This window comes from Juglans microcarpa x Juglans regia, chromosome 5D, assembly GCF_004785595.1.
Source record: "Juglans microcarpa x Juglans regia isolate MS1-56 chromosome 5D, Jm3101_v1.0, whole genome shotgun sequence".
NCBI classification, from domain to species: Eukaryota; Viridiplantae; Streptophyta; class Magnoliopsida; order Fagales; family Juglandaceae; genus Juglans; species Juglans microcarpa x Juglans regia.
Genome location: NC_054602.1, coordinates 20,139,705 through 20,157,841, shown reverse-complemented (window position 1 = coordinate 20,157,841; position 18,137 = coordinate 20,139,705). Strand labels below are relative to the sequence as shown.

Genomic DNA, 18,137 nt, shown 5'->3' with positions numbered 1-18,137 from the left:
TAGTTTGATCTAGATACGCAAACAGAAGTCAACCTAAAACTCACTTCTTTCTGTTGATAAACTTGATTTGTTCATTCAATTTTAATACTTTAGGTAATCTCACTTGTAGCATTCAGGAAAATCCCGTCTGTATGCATGAGATTTTTCATACTATGAAAAATCAAACCCACATTTTAAGAAACCCCATGGTACGAAATAAGGCCAACTCCTCCAACTTAGAAAATTTAACTGGAAAAATAAGAAAGAAAAACTGGACAAATGAAAGAAGGCAAAGACGCACCCGAGAAGAACCCCAATCAAAATAGTTGTGGCAATTCGAGATCTGCAAAATGATTGGGGGTGGGTTTCATGTGAGAGGAGAGGAGAGGGAGGAGGGGCGAGAGGAATTTGGCAGATTCCGTGGGTTTTGACGTAGGGTTGGCGGCCGGTGGCGGCTTTCATGCAAAAGGATGAGACGGCGGAGAGGGGGTTTTGCTACAAGAGGATGAGACAAGGGAGAGGGGGGAGGGGGGGAGAGGGTAGAGGATGGTTATGTGGGTGCAAGTTTTCACGTGGGGTGCAAGCACATCAAAATTAAAATGGAGAGTCTACTTGTCAATAGCCCATTGGAGGGTTGTTATTTGAGGATTATTAGACTGACTGGTCTAAAGTTATTCTCAACAAAATATGCAAGTTTTTTTTAAAAAAAATCAATCACAGTCCATTTGGGCAAAGTCTAGCATAGGAGCACCGCTTACCCGACTCCTGCATAGAATTACTTAAGCCTTGAACTCAAGTTCTAGCAATATCACAATCTAACCAAGAAAGAAATATTCACTATCATGTTAATAATCTACTCAAGTGCAAGTTCAATCCAACTAACAAAATCCCATAATTTCCAAAATATTTTAGCACACACAATTCCATTGTAATGTTTTAGTTCCTAATCATGGCAGAACACAACTTCCAACAAACCATATACCAGTAGTTTACCCCATCATCCTCAGATTCACTTCACCATTCATAATACGTACATCAACCAAACAATCACACATTCAAAAACACCTATCCTTCACTTTTAATAGCCAATCTACATTTGTCCGACGGATCCAACAATCAAACAACAACACGTCAACCCCACACAGCCACACATTAACCCCAAATAGCTACACATAAACCCAAACAGCCACATGAATCAATCCACACAGCCACACATATCAAGTCTCCTCCGCCCACAACACCATAAATCAAAGACTATCCACACTTCGACTCGACCAAGAAATCACAACTCTATAATTTCCAACACGCAAATAGAGATAGTGCAACCTTCCAATAGGTACCAACGTTCGAATCACGTAATTAACAGTTCAAATACGATACTAATGCTCGGATTACCTTACTCAAATTTTGTGTGGTTGATATGATGAATCTGATAATGAGGAGGCTGTCTACGACTAATTTCAATGCCCTGTGATTCAAAATAGTGAGGTTAACGCAGATTATTAACAATGGCTAATACACGATAGAAAAGGCAGCTATCGAACAAGGTGAATCAACCGAGACATACCTTGATAGTGAGAGGATGTCTCTGGTGACCCTTGGTCCATCATAGTTCGAAATAAAAAGAGAGAATGTGTTTGCGTGAGTGAGGACCTGAGGGTTAGAGAGAGGGCAATGTGTGTCCGAGAGTAATTCACTAAGAGAAAAGTCAGATATAAACCGGTGCAGCTAGCAGAAACTCACCAGCGTCAGCGGTGTGGAACTGGGATGGAGTCATCAGCAACGGAAACCCATGAATGGGTTGGGTTTTCTCCGTGGGCCTAGGCCTGGGCCTGGGTGTTACACATACAGAGGTGAAAGTGCTCTATGATTACAAATCAAGAGCGACATTTCAGCCTTTAAGACGAAATGTGTCTGAGCCCAATATCTTAGTTGAGTCTAATTAGAAGGCTCAATAAGAACCTTTGTTAGCTCAAACTAGAAATGAGAATACTCAGGCTATATTTGGTTCTTAAACTCAGCTGAACTTAGTTGAGTTCAATCTAATTTTAAGATGAGTCTAACATTCAAACATCCAACTTTCAAATTACTAAACTCATCCCAACTGAAAACCTTCTCACACATGAGACCCACAAACTTTTTCAACTTAAAACATCTTTATAAGTGGGACCTACAACTTTTTTTAATTTTTCATAAAAAGTACTAAACTGATCTTAACATCCAAACATACTTTAAACTTAGTTTAGATGGGCTCCACATAATTCCCTCTACTACTCAACTCACTACTATTCATAAAGAATTCAACTCAACTGAGCTCAGTTCAACATTCAAACGCAGCGTCAGTAGAAGGCCCACTAAGAGCCCATGCAAGCAAGACCTCTAAAAAAAAAATTCCTTGATATTAAAACGATGAGATGCAACATAAGAAAAGTAACATTTTTCTTAACAGAGTAAAATAAAATCATAAAAATGAAGCATGGAAATTAAAGGTGCTACCTACTTTATACAGAAGGTAGCGCACTCTAGGACCTTGGCCCCACCTAGGTGGGGTGGCCATTTTCTACCCTGGCCCTAGCCCCACTTGCTCTAGATCATTTACCTTCGCCATATGAGCATATGGATTTTCCAGCCCATAGTCCGGCCTTCGCCCTTCATATTTCCAAATCCCAAATCCCAAATCAAAATATCAATAACCCAAACCTTTAAATCCAAATCTCAAATATATTGATCCAAAACAATATACACTAATCCAACCAAAACAATACGAAGACCTAAAAAAATTAGAAGGAAAATATAAGAAAGAAATCATTTGACCCATGACTAGCCCTAAGTCTCTTCGTAGAGACCCATAACTAGTCGTGGATGTGGGTATGGGCATTATGTGTAGAAAAGGAGGAAAAACAAAAGGAGGAGGAGAAGGGAAGGAGAGAAAAAAGGGTATGGACATTGTTCCTCTAGCTATGTCATTCTCGATGGTGGGCATACTATGTGTTGATGTATATTACTTTGAGTAGAATACTACCTAGATTATGTTGATGTACATTATTTTTATTAGAATACTTTCTTGTTTCACTTGGCATTTTTTTTCTATAAATAGGCCCTCTCACTATACATAAAACTGATTAAAAAATAATAGGAATCTCTTTCAAATTCTATTTTTACTTATTTTCTTTATGGCATTAGAGCCCCATATTCCTTGTTGACTCTTTGAGTAATTTTTTTTGGCTTTTTCTTTGGCAAGCCTATCACCACTCGGTGCTTTTCAATCTTCATCACTACTCGTTTTGAAACCAAATTTCATAATCAAGTTTGCAAGGTACAGATAATCTGATATGTGAAAGAACTGATCTAATCTGACATCACACGCGCTGCCATGGCCCACCACAACATTCGGCCCTCAACACCACGATTAGCCACCAATATTTGCTTTTTCCAAATTTTTAACAACATATTTTGATAAAACATTTGTCGAAGAGTTCAGCGAGGCCAAAATCAACTCCAAGAAGCCCATACATGTCGAGCAAAGTTTTTGGACGCCATCCACACACCGGCACTCCACACACAACAGTCATAACATGATACGTGTCACCACGTTAGCCCTAACGCCACGTAAGTAGAGATGCGTTAGTCTATTTTTGCATTAGACTACTCTTAATATGTGACACCCCAGACCTTCGCTTGGGATGGAACGGAGTCTTAGAGCGTCATGACATGCAACACAAAGTTAAATACCCCCATTCATGACAGTTAATAACGAAATGCATCCTAAAATGCAACTAGGAGTATGCAATATTCGCAGCGGTCACACAAACACTATGGAATGTGAAGTTCAGTAGCCTGAGGAGTGTCTTTGAATCTTTTTTAGCCAAGAGCTTAACCGGCTAAGCCAGCAACCAAAGAACCCAACCAAGAGATTCTCCTTAATCCGCCAAAGAAAGAAAGGAACGAACGGGATTCCATCACCAAGTCCATTCCATTGTGGGATCAGCCATAGTTGTGAGGCTTAACAAACAAAGAAAACGATGGATAGACAAAGTATTCAATTATTTTCTTTGGAAGAATTTTTGAGACAATTTTACTGAGGACTTTTGTTCAAGATATATTCATTATTGTTGATTTTGGTTAAGGCTTGGTTTGGATAGAGAGATACTTCCGTCTTGTCTCGTCTTGTTTTATCTTATCTTAATATCTAGACACCACAAACACTAATATTTTTTAATTTCAAATTTTTAACTTTTTCATCTAATCATTACCTAATTATTACAACTTTTCCAAACGTCTAAACAAAACACAAAAAATAATTCAACATTTTCAAATTCTAAAATAAAAATAATATTAAAAAATAATATTAAAAAATAATATTCTAACAATATTTTAACTTTATAAATATTTTTATTTAATTTTTTTCTCTCATTTTCCAAATTTCCATAAAATATTTTAACTCAAATAATTTCTAACTGATCATCTCATCTCAATTCAAATATCTTATTAATATTCATAAACCATTTCAATTCATATGGCCTCAACTCTGTCTAAAGCAGGCCTGTTCAACCCCGGCTACTGGCTTGACATTGTATGATAAAATGAGGATAGAGATTCGGATGACTTAGAGCATTGGCATTGGCTTCATCAAAGTTATGTTTAAAATTTGATGAAAAGTACATGATTTCTATAAATCCAAAACCTCCCTAGCCATAATCCCACATTGAATTAGCCATTGAATTCATTAAAATAATAATATAATATTATTTTTTTAATAAAAATATTTTTATTTTTTTTCATATTTTACAATTACACTAATCATATGTTAATTAATAATTTAATTTGATTCTTACATTATTATTATAAGACGGTTAGAGATTAAACGTGAATAAAAAAGACATTTGAAGATTAAAAGTGAATAAAAAATAGATTTGATGAATAAATAATAGCCCTTCAAATTTGAAAAAACTCATCTATTTACTGTAGGTCAAAGTTTCACACTTATCTATTTGGCTAATCCAATGCAACTTTATTTTGATGAAATTCATCATATTTTACATTTGACTAGACTTTTGATGAAGCTAATGCCAATGCTCTTATATAAATTCGGATGACTCAAGTGTACTTTTGCATTCAACTGTTCTATAGCTTTGATTTTAACGGCACCATTTGTTCACGCGGCTTCTGCATATCAACAACTAATACCATGTAGTGTACTTCATGGTCATTCTCAATTACTATGCAAATACAGGTTTGGGGTGGGATAAGACACAAAATTCTATCTCATTATTACATATTTTTTAAATCTCTATATAAAATATAATAAATAATTCAACTTTTTCAAATTTCAATTCATCTTTTTCAAATTTTAAAATAATAATAATATTAAAATACAATATTTCAAACCAGCGTCATTCCTAAGAAGCCATTTGAACTTTAAACTAGAGTTGCACATATACTCAAATTGGTTAAACATGGTGATGAATATTTTGTTTATTTACATCACGTGTTTGGTAAATGCGTCCCTACTAATTTCGGGAATGTAGAGGTTCTCGACAAAAAATTTCCTGCAAATGATGATGAATATATAAGACTATAAATGGTTTTAAATGCTCCTTTTTAAATCTTGTTATGTTTTTATGTTTAGAGAAATTGATCCAAAAATACAAGTTTTGCCCATCACCAAATTTGGACCTTATATTTCTTTGTGAATAAGAAAGAAAAAAACAAATATTATAAATATCAATAATTCTTTAGATTTATATTGCGTTTGGATGTTAAATTGAGTTGAATTAAGATGATAAAATATTATTAAAATATATTTTTTTAATATTATTATTATTTTAAAATTTAAAAAAATTAAATTATTTATTATATTTTATATTAAAATTTAAAAAAATTATAATGATGAATTAAAATGAATTTAAAAATCAAATGAAGAGCCTCAAGTTTTTTGTTTTTAATTTTTCTTTGACAAACGTCAACAATGATGACTAGCTATTGGTGTGACACGTAAAGTTGGATATCTGGCAGACATTCACATGAATTTCAATAACTCATGTATTGGTATGCCTAGAATAATGAATTACCTTTCAATGATAAATAGCCAGAACTGTAGATAGTTTCAACTCACTACTGATGTGGGTCCACAATGATGGAAAAATGTTGGTATTTTCATTTTTAAATAATTATGGCTGGTTGGTGTTGACACGTCAGTAGTTTTTAGATAATATGGGATATTAGTCATATTGCAATTGGAATTTTGGAACCACATAAATAAAGTAAAGTGGTTCTAGTGTAACTCTCTTGTCATCTTTGACAATTTGTACTTTGCTCAAAAAACTGAGTCACTATTGCAATTAGAAACACTTAAACACTCTTCAAAAATATGAAATTTTCCATCCACATTTTCAAGATTACATTTTAAGCAAATTAGCATCAACCAACCTGTAACTAAGCCACTCCATATTCTCCACTTTTTTATTTGTTATCATATATATATATATAAATCCTACAGCCCCAAGAGGGGGGGATTAGGATATTCATATTGGAGAAAACAACCAAAAAAACTCCTTTTTTTTTTCTTTTTTGCTGAGTAAGTATAGAAACTGATCTTACACCAAAAGCATAGAGATATATATATATATATATATATATATCTATATATATAGCTATATATAATACATAGGCATATCTCAAAATATATCTCATACTGATCTATAGCTACTATTACTGATCATAGGAACTATTACCGGTGGTACCCGGCTGCTTGTTCATAATAACGTCCATCTAGCAATAGCCAATACATTTCTTCTTGCAATCAATGGTGCAGCCACCGCCACCGCCACCGCCTCCATAACCCTTCCCTGACCGGCTATAGGAGGTGAAGCACTTGGCTGGACACGTCAGCTTCTTGTTGTAACACGGGCCCTTTTCTTTGCACACCACCGTAGGCCTTATTACACCACCCTTGGAGTGCCCTCCACTAGGACCTCCGTACCCGCCTCCGTACCCACCTCCGACACCATTTCCTCCCCACCCTTTTCCGAAACCGGGTATGTTAAACCCGCCTCCGGGGCCAAAGAACCCGCCCATGCCACCATCGTTTCCACCACCACCACCACCACCACCTTTGTTGTTGTCTTTGCCCTTGGAGTGGCTGAGCTGGGCTGAGAAGGATCCATCGGATCCGAGACGGAAAGCTAGGGAGACAGAAGCTGTAATGAGCAGAAAGGTCAAGAAAAAACCAGTAATGGATTTCATCTCGGCAGAGATTCAGAGTGTGTATGATTTGAGATGGGAAATGGGAAACTTTAGTGTCAACTGTCGAGGAATATTTAAGCCCGGTTGGGAAAAAAAAAAAAAAAAAGAGCATTTATGTGGAGGGTGCTGGACAGTTGAGGGAGCCTCCATGAATGTGATTAGGTGGGGTTGCCATTACTATGCAGTATGCACTCCTTTTTTTTTATTATAATTTTCCTCTCATAATGGGAATTTACTAATTTGACTTTTAAGCCAAAGCTATACGGCCTTAGGTTTGGTCTGCGACTCAGCAGTAGTGGAGCTGGAGCCCTGCACATGGTAAAGGCAGACTGGTCCAGTTGGTAGATGTTTTTCAAGGGGGTGGAAGTGGGTTGTGTCTGTATGCAACCTACAAAGGTCTATATATGTGTGTCTCTATAATATATATATATACTCGGAGTGCAGGGTATAAAGCGTTTCATTGCTTTCATTTTATATATATATATGTAGTCCACAATTACTTGTGATCATGATGAGCATGGTCAGGTAGTTAGGAGATTAGCTTGGAGACTAGGATCCGTCTCTAACATAGTAATTATAGTAGCAGCCTGCACATGCGTGCAATGATAATATGACGGGATTACAGTTGCAGCTCTAATTCTATTTGACAGTCATTTTGATTTCGACTGTGGCTGAACTTAACTAACACTTTAGGGGCCGAACCAGTAATTTTGTTTTTAGAAAGGATCGTTGTAGTCCTGAGTATAAGTGCTCAAGTGGTGTGTAATCACTTAAAAAAAAAGTTAATAAATATAAAATTTATATGAAAAAAATTAATTTTTTAATAGTGAACTCTATTCTTTTTTAAAGTGATTGCACAGTACTTATACATTCTACGATTACATGTAACATTATTTTTTTTGCATGGCCAAACTTTCTAACTTTATGTCCAATACATGTGCCTTCGATTCGAATTAAAGTTGAAAGTTAGGGAGAGTTAATTCAAGCTTGGTTCAAGAGGTTCTATTTCATTTTTTAACTTTTCCTTTACCTTATGGTCTACTTGTTCGATCTTAATTAGTAGATCTTCTGAAAGCACCACTTCTTCCAATACGTGTGAGTCATATTTTCTTTCGATAAATGGATTCAACACTTGCAATATTTAACATCGAAAAATGTTTTAACTACAAATTTTTTTTATAAAAATAAATTTATAAATTGATATGGTACGTCAAATTATAAAGTTATTTTTACTATAAAGTAAATCTAATGAATCACATAAAATCATATTAATTTATGTGTTTACTTTTATAAAATTTCAACTTCACTTGTAATATTTACAAATTCGGAACCTATTATGTGATGGATGGTATTAATTGAACTTACCATACACGTTTATATTGTAAAAATGATTTTTTAACAGCAAAATTTGCTTTTTGACCAGATCAAAGTGCTTAAAAAAGGAAATTTACATGTAGTTTAAAAGGGGTAAGAAATGTTTTATGTCTCTTAAATTAGATATGAGTAAAGCTCATGATAAAATTGAGTAAGATCTTTTGGAAAAGATTATGTCTTCTCTTGGTTTTGCTCCCAATCTAATAAGACTCATTATGAAGTGTGTGAAAACTGTGACTTTCTCAGTGCTTGTGAATGGGATTCCAAAAGGTCATATCATCCCTAGTAAAGGCTTGAGATAAGGAGATCGTTTATCTCCTTATTTGTTTCTGTTGTGCATTGAGGGTTTGATTAGTTTATTGAAGAATAGTGTTGGTAATGAAGCTGTGGAAGGCATAAGAATTTGTAGAGGTGCTCCTTGAGTGAATCATCTCTTGTTTGTTGGTGATAGTGTCATTTTTTGTAAAGTTGATGTGGCTACTAATGTTAAAACTCAATTACTTCTGAATAAGTATGAGAAGACTTTAGGGCAAAGAGTTAATCGTGAGAAAACTTCCATGCTTTTTAGTAGAAATGTGAAGGAGGATTTGAAAGCAGAGATCATGTCTCTATGGGGGTGGGAGTTATACTCAACAATATGAAATGTATTTGGGCCTACCCCCCTATGGTGGGTAGGTCTAAACATCGAGCTTTTTCAAGTATTAAGCAGAAACTTTGGCAGAAACTTCGGCAGAAACTTCAAGCTTGGAAGGGTAATCTATTGTCTCAAGGTGATAGGGCAGTTCTTATCAAAGCAATAGCTATGTCTATTCCAACATATGCAATAAATTGCTTCAAGTTATCTGCTTCTTTATGTCATGAGTTGGAGATGATAATGGTTCAGTTTTGGTGGGAGAAGATATCAGAGGAGAACAAAATACACTGGTCAATTGGGATAAATTGTGTGTATCGAAGCATAGAGGGAGTTTAGGATTTAAAAACTTAAAGCTCTTCAATATGGCCCTTTTAGCTAAACAGGGCTGGAGAATTTAGCAGAATGAAGAGTCCTGATTGCATAAAGTGTATTTTCCTAATATAACTTTATTTGAGGTTAAAGTGGGTTACAATTCCTCTTATGCTTGGAAAGGTATCTAAAAAGCTTTAAATTTCTTGAAGAAAGGTTGTATATGGAGAGTAGGTAATGGGAAGTCAATAAAAGTGCTTAAAAACTTGTGGATCCTTGGTTTGAATGTAAAGCAACTTCTTGAGCAGACACATGTGGAAGAATGAGTTTTAACAGTGGATTCCTTGATTGATGATTCTACTCAGTGGTGGATTGTGGAAAGGGTAAGAGCTCTATTCAATCCAAACATAGCAGTAGAGATTTTGAATATTAGAGTTTGCCCCAACTCAAATGATAAATGGTATTGCTCTTTAGAAAATAATGGTATTTATACAGTTAGAAGTGTTTACAACTCTTTCTAGAATTTATCAACTCAGCAGGTGAGTGAAAGTTCTATGGAAAGTATAAATAAATCCTTTTAAAAAAGTTTGTGGGAGCTGAAATTACCTAATAAAATGAAGACATTTGCCTGGAGGGCCTTAGGGATAGTTTGCCAACTTTTCATAATTTAAAAAAGAAACATGTTATGGTGGAAGATATATGTGTTTTCTGTTTACAACAAGTAGAGGACCCTGCACATGCTTTGTTTTATTGTACTGAAATAAGACAACATTGGGCAGTTTATCTCCCTCAGCTGCAAAATACTGGACATGGTTTATCTTTATGGGATTGGGCAAATGTTGTGAAGGATACAGAATTTGAGGAAGCTTTTTCCACTTTTGTCTCAATAGCTTGGGATTTATGGTTTCGAATGAATAAATTTATTTATGAGCATGTCTCTCGTGATCCTAGATATGTGATTGAGTATGCTTTGTCTTTGCAGAAAGAATAAAAAGAGATGTAGATTTTTGATGTTGAGAGTAAGGAGGCAAGACATGTATGCTTCTAGACCCCTCCTCCAAATGCGGATGAGTCAATGTTCTTTGATCAACATAAAGTTGGTGTGAGGGTGATTCTTAGAGATGATAAAGGGGAGGTGCTTGTAGCTTGCAGTAAAGTGGAGACGGATATGATATCTCCAGAATTTATTGAAGCTATAGCAATGTTAAGAGGGTTGCAGTTTTGTGCTCAATGGAGTGTACCGAAGTTGATTTTGAAAAATGATTGCTTAGTGTTGGTTAATGAATTACTCTATTCGTCTGAAAATTTCTCTGCTCTAGGATTTATAATGCAAGACATTTGGAGATTATTGAATGGTTTTCAAGAGGCTAAAGTATCCAACGTTAACAGATTGAGGAATGAAGCTATTCACAAATTGACTAGGCATGCTTGGAATGTGTTAAGATTTAGGTATGAAATTAATTTATTTATTAGGTCATATGGGAGACAAATAAATATTTATAGAAAAGGAAAGGAGCGAAAAGACACCGTTTATGGCAACAAGTACCAAGTACCACAAACCTAATGCTTTAATTAATAAGGAAGAGAGATTTGTGGTGGCCGGCTGTGTGTGTCTGTACGTGCTTTGACGACCCAAACCTCGCATCAATGCCTCCAACTGCCAGTCTGCAATTCATTAAAATTGGCGGTCGCACAGCGTCCTCGTGTAGTTCGTATATGGTATACACGCAGGTCTGCATCAAGTTCGGCCATCCAGGTAACTACGCGCACACTCAAAATTATAGGATAAGTTAAAAAGAGTAGCGCCAGATACGGTTACTGATCGTGTAAATATTGTATTTTATTTTAAAAAAGATAAAAATTTATTATTAAAATATTAATTTTTTATATAAATTTCATATTCATTTTTTTTAAATAAATATGTAATGTTTACATATTCTATAACTGTAAATATCATTCATCTATATTAAATAAATGAAAAATGACGGATATACAGTCAATTTTACAATCTTTTTATATAATTATATTTTAAATGAGCGACATTTTTATAAAGTAACTTATAAAAATAGCATCACGTTACATAAATACCTTTATTTTAAAACATAGATATATAAAAGATTGTAAAAAAGATTGCACATGAATTCTTACTCTAAAAGAATACCATTTAAGTAGTCAAACTCAAATTACGTATGATAAATGATTTAATATAATATCATAAGACATATTTTAATCATAAAGAGATTTCATAAAAGTAAATTTATAAAATGACGTGATTTAATGTGGTATATTAAATTGTAAAACTATTTTTATTATAAAATAGATCTAAAATATCATATGAAGTCATATAAGTTTGTAGATTTACTTTTGTAGTATCTCTTTGTGGTTGTAACACTTTTCATATCATAATAGTAATTTTAAATTGGAAAGTTTGAATTTAGAAAAATGCTACTCTCATCGATAGTTGAGTCCTGACAATTTTTTCTTTTAGTGATTAAGAAAATATTTTTTAATAATATTGTGAATTTTTTTAAAGAATGTTTAAGGGTATTAAAAAATAATGGAAAAAAAACTTTTTTTCCCTTATTGGGATCGTCTTGTGCTACACTACTACTCTTGATTTTACTCTAAGAGGTGGAATATTAGAATAACCCAGTTGAAACGTAATGATCATATGTTTGTAGAGAAATGATTTTACAGTCATAAAATGTATAAACGTCGTGCAACTCATAACTGTATTTAGCATTAATCTATTCTTTTACCCTTTTTCGGGAGTCAATGACTATTCATAACTATTACCTTGACACTAAAGAAGAGTTCGACCTAATGCTTTATTTCTATCCTAGTTGATCCCAATTTGACATTAGAAGTATATTAATTTTTACCCACTAATAGAATACTTTTGTATACAAGTAATGTTAAAAACAATTATGGATTGTGTAAGCACCACGAACTCCTTTTGAAAAAGAATGAAGTCTATTGTTAAAAAAATTATTTTTTCATGTGGTTACTATATTTATTTATTTTTTTAGTTTTTTTCAATAGGAGTGCATGATACTTGCACACTCTATGACTGCAAATATCATTTCTGTAATTTAAAATGGACACTCAAAAGTCAAGAGACACATGACTTGGAGGAAGACGATTTGTCATTTAGAAAAAGAAAAGTAAATAATTAAATCCACTCTTTCTCATCCATTATACTTTTGGGCATAATAGAGATTTACCACGAGTAATGATGCATACAATATATTTTCATAACACATTATGTAATAATATTGTAAAATAAAGATATTTTTATAAAATGATGTTATACTTTTATAAGTATTTTAAGTATTTTACAAAAATATCAATCATTTAAAATATGATTGTGTAAAGTATTGTAAAAAAATATTGTGTGTAAATCATTTTCATAAACACATTTCAATGAAATAAATTTTTTCCCGAGAAACTGATCAATATTTAGGTTTCGTTTACTTCTTAAACTCATATCAACTCATCATTACAATTTTTTCAAATTTTAATACAAAATATAATAAACAATTCAACTTTTTCAAATCTCAAAACAATAATAATATTAAAAAATAATGTTCTAACAATATTTTATCTTCTCAACTCAATTCAACTCAACTCAATATCCAAACGCAGCCTTATTATCAAGGCCCAAATCATTATTAAAAATATAAAATATAATATAAAAAATGTCACGCAGCGACACCCCAAGGAGTGGGAGAGGGTGGCCATCCTTTTCGGCAATATAGATCAAGTCCCTGAAGCCTTGGGCTTGACGATTAAGGCCACCCAAAGGGGTGTCCTTAGGTGGCCACCGGCCTGTTGACGCCTATTTTTATAATAAATTTAATTTTTTGAATTTTTAATATTTATTCTATTAATGTATCATATTGACTGTGTATTTTTTAATGTTTTATAAGCTGACTGTGTATAAAAATGAAACGTGTCCTCTTTTAATTAATTATGGTAGCATTTTTCATTATTAAACTAATTAACAGAGTTTGGAAAAATTAAGAATCGGTTGTTTGGAAAACATAATTTATCTCAACTCAACTCATCTCATATTATCTCAAAATTTTTCATAATTTTATTTCCAAACATAATTCAAATGTAAACATTTTTTAATTTTAAATCTTTAAGTTTTCCAACTAAACTTTACATAATCATTATAACTTTATCATACTTCCAAATAAAACACAAAAAATAATTCCACTTTTTGAAATTCTAAAATAAAAATTATATTAAAAAATTATATATATTCTAACAATATTTTAATTTTATTATATTTTTTATTCAACTTTTTTCTCTCTCATTACCGTACCATGATATAATATTATATGCAACCTTCTCTTCAAACTAACAATATAATTTACTTTTGAACACATGATATAATTTCTGCTCAAACAGAAGCTGTCATGCACATAATATATACTGGGAGAGATATTTCCCCCCTAGACCAAAATGACGCTACATCTAAGGTTCACTTAACCCACAGTCAGGCTGCCTATCTGTGCACGTAAGGTGCACATCATAAGGGAAATGGGTCGTCACATGACTGACACAATCCAACCCACACAGATGACAGGGGATCACGCCACATTAAATAACCAAAGATGACATCAATGAACCAATCTCAGCAGGAGACTCACTTTTTATAGGGACTCAAGTAGTGGGCACACTTTCCCACCTGCCTCAGGGGTAGGACGCACAGAGGAGTGTACTGCATTTAATGTGGCGGCATGGCATTCAGAGTAGTTGGTAATCACCTTACTGTAGGCCTAGCACCCAATACGACACGTGGACCTCCCATGGGCAGAGTGTGGGGGCCACACCAGCTAAGGTATAAAAGCCCACCCCTAGGTGAGAACCGGGATCTTTTTTTTTTTTTTTTTTTTTTCCTTTTTCTTAATTGGGAATTTCCACCATCTTTTTAGGAAGAAGCTGACTTAGATATCAGAGGTGTTTCGCACCATCCTAAGCCCTTACCCTTACGTGTTTTGTAGGAGTATCGGAGCTGGCCAAAGATTTGTACGGGAGTGAAACATGCTATTAACAGTGGCATCGTCTGTGGGATAGATCGTTTTAGATTAATGTGACATTCGCATACCAGAAACAATACGCTCCTAAACCACTCGTGGACAAGAGAATCCTAGAAATGGAAGCGAGGTTCACTAAAATGGAAGACGTTGTGAGGAAGTTGACAACATAAGTAGTCAAGCTTCGAGATGAGAATGAGGATTTGAGAAAGGGGAACAACAAGCCAACTGAAGATGTTGAACCGAGTCAAAACGAGTATGCTGAGCACAAAGCCTAGCAAGAATGGACACGATTGAGGAAGAAAGGAGGCACGAGTTGCGTGGCCTTATGGATAAGTATGAAGAGATGTTAAAAAAAATGGGCGCATATTCCTCAGTCGACCAACTACTCACTAGCATCGACTTACCATATAGTGCGGAGGTAATGGCAGCACCTCTCTGACCCAAATTCAAAGTCCCTCAAATGGAGATGTATGATGGGTCCAAGGACTCCCTCGAGCACTTAAAGACTTTTAATGCTCACATGAACCTCCACTGGTTCCCAGGGGAGATAGCCTGCCAACCCTTTCCTCTAACACTAAAGGGGGCCACGAAGGGATGGTTTGGAGCACTATCGTCAGACTCGATCGACGGCTTTAGGGAACTAGCCCTTTTATTTTTAATGCATTTTATGGTAAGTAGGAAGAGGAGACTAGATGACGGTCAAACAATAGGAAGATGAAAGTTTGAAGGCATATCTGTCTCGATTAAACAATGAGCAGATGACGACGGACGACCAAGAAGAGAAAATCACTCTGGTGACCCTCTTATGAGGGATCTACAGCATAACCCATTCATGATGGAACTGACAAGGAAATTGCACAAGAAATGGTAGAAGGTACTGTTCTAACTATTGCCAAACTTATTGGCAACACCTGGATATATAGTATTGAATAAAGTCAGGATGATAAGGACCAATCAATAATCATGCCATAAAAGGCCTTACCAACTTACCTCTAACATGCACGCCATACCATGATATATATGCAACTAGGCCTGCAACCCGACCTGGAACAGTCAGGTTTATACTCGACTCGACCCGACCTGAAACACTCACATGTAAGGCACCAACTTGATCCATCCGACTACATCAAAATAAAATTGGGTCGGACCCGTATGACCCGACTAGGTCTTGCACCATGGAATAGGAGCCAAATGATGCCTAGTGTTTGGTCATGGGAAAATACATCTCTCTCTTCTTTTGTTGTTCAGTCTTCAATGATGCCTAGTGTTTGGTGAGCCTTCTAGTAATGGCCCTGGTCTTCTTGGGACGTAGGTTGAGGGGAAGGTATTTCTTCTTCTTGTAAACTTCTCTCAGAGCCTCCTTCTACTTCTGGGAAATCATTGTCAGCACCTATGCAATCGAAAACCTCACCACCTTTATCTTGGAGAGCTTGTTGGATGCATCGCCGGTGACCTTGGCGACGCACAGGAGGGCAAGCAAGGCCTTAAGTTCCTTGAGCTGGCTCAGCAAATCCGCCTTAGTTTCTGACGCAGTTCATGGACCTTGATTCTCGCCATTGCTATAAGTCTCGGAGCTTCCCTACGGCAGATCTGTTTCTCTTCGAATGGAACCCTATGGAAGATAAGAATGGTTCTATATACGGACGGGTTGAAATCAACATATAAACCCGTTAACAAGTCGGGTTGCAGATCCGATCATATAATAACCCGCCAAATCCAAGTCGAGTCGGGCCACTTTAAGCGGGTCCATCGGGTTTACGGGTCATTTGCAAAGCCCTATATGCAACCATCTCTTCAAACTAACAATATAATTTACTAATTCCGAACACATAGAGTTCTAGTCGAACGGAAGGTGTCATATATATAATATATACCTTGTTATTTAAGCTAATACAATAATCATTATTGACTGGACATGACCATTTGGACTTGGGGATATATATACCTTACAAAATATCCCTAGTCTAAATGGTTGGTGTCAAAAGTCTTACCTTGCGCTGAACAACTTGTCATTTTTTTCCAACACGACATGAAACGGTGATTCAACATGATTCCATTCGAATGTAGCAGTTTAAGATCCAGACAGTGATCGATCACTACGGCCTGACATTATCAATTTTTTCACCATATCATGCATCTCGCCGTGTTTTATTTAATTAATACGGCCTGTAAAAAGAATGCCAACCTACATCCAGACGGAATTAATTGATTGTTCTAAATTCGTTTTAACTTGGGTAGCTTTTTTTTTTAACTCGATCGATCGATCGATCGAGATAATTTGTAATGTCAAATCGTGAGAAATGTTTCATGCTTTTAATTTAATCCTGAAATTTTTCCTAATCTTTGTTGTATAATCGAGGTATTACAACCGAGCTAGTAATTTTGCAAGTCAAATGTTTGGCTGTGCATGATGTCTGCCAGACTGCCACCTTGCAATATTAATGCAACAAACGTTTCCTGATCGCCTTAGACCAACTCAACTGGCAAGCATCATATATAAACATCTAGTGGGCATGGCTTGTGTTCCTCATTGCTATCTTTCTCACCTTCTTCATAGCTGAAATATTCTGAACCCTGGATGAGAAACAATATTGTCTTATATTTGCATTTATGAGCTGTGACCTGCGACTCAACGCTCAAGAAATAATAGAGTTTTTGTCGCCAACGTGTCTGCAACTTCAGTTGGAGTAAGGTGTCTGATGAGTGGAAGATGATCATGAAATATCTAAAGGTCAATCGGTGGAATTAGCGGTGGTTGCTGCTGAGTACTGCATGGAGTGGGGGCCAAGTAGGGTATCTGCTAGTACTGCTAGCTAGCTGCTTTGTTTTTCTTCCTGGAATCGTACCAACCGGCCATGCAAATTGCAATGGTAAACACGCGACAGTTGTACGCCGTACGTAGGCCCAAGCAAAGAATTTAAACAAGATTGATATGGATATCCTTGATCTAAAACTTAGGAGAAATGATATATTAAGGGCCTGTGACTGGGTTAATGGCCAATCATTTGAAATCTATACGAATGATTTTTTCTTTTTACAACTTTTTTATTTAAATAAGTACGTACTCTCTATGATTATGATTTGAAGAGAGATAAATACAATATAAACCCTTTAATATTACAACGCTTATAAGGTCAACACATCGTATAGATCATAGTATTAATACTATGTAGTCCATATGTTAATGTATTTGTTTCTCTCCGAATTGTATAAAGTATTTAGAGCAAAAAGTGTAAGCTGGAATCTCCTCCGTTTTATTTATAGCCATCTGTTAAGTACTTATGGTAGAGGCTAGAGTTATTAAGGCTGGTGCACAGTTATGGTACTAGAAAAAACTGCACATCATTACACAAACGATATATTTTAGATGGCTAAGAAATGTAGGAGAATTTGGTGGAATAAACGTACGTACTGTTGCTGAAATTACAGGAATTTCGCGTGATGATCAGATGCTGAAATGGAAGTCCTTTGTGAAACAGAGCTTGGCTTGTATGGCAGTTGAGTGGATTGGATATCCCATAGCGTCTCAGTCATATTTCATTTTCAAA

At 35.2% G+C, this 18,137-nt stretch overlaps 1 protein-coding gene and 1 pseudogene across 1 annotated transcript; both read right to left on the bottom strand.

The window, feature by feature from the left end:
* Positions 1-6,652: 6,652 nt before the first annotated feature.
* LOC121266496 (putative glycine-rich cell wall structural protein 1) lies at positions 6,653-7,366 on the bottom strand. Its single transcript, XM_041170337.1, has one exon. The coding sequence runs from the start codon at positions 7,222-7,224 to the stop codon at positions 6,751-6,753; it is 474 nt and encodes a 157-aa protein (XP_041026271.1). The 5' UTR covers positions 7,225-7,366; the 3' UTR covers positions 6,653-6,750.
* An 8,438-nt stretch (positions 7,367-15,804) lies between these two features.
* Positions 15,805-16,198, bottom strand: LOC121265968 (annotated as a pseudogene).
* Positions 16,199-18,137: the final 1,939 nt, after the last annotated feature.

Bases quoted from the DNA above. Each gene is read 5' to 3' on its own strand.
- LOC121266496 (XM_041170337.1), bottom strand. From the start codon at position 7,224: ATGAAATCCATTACTGGTTTTTTCTTGACCTTTCTGCTCATTACAGCT.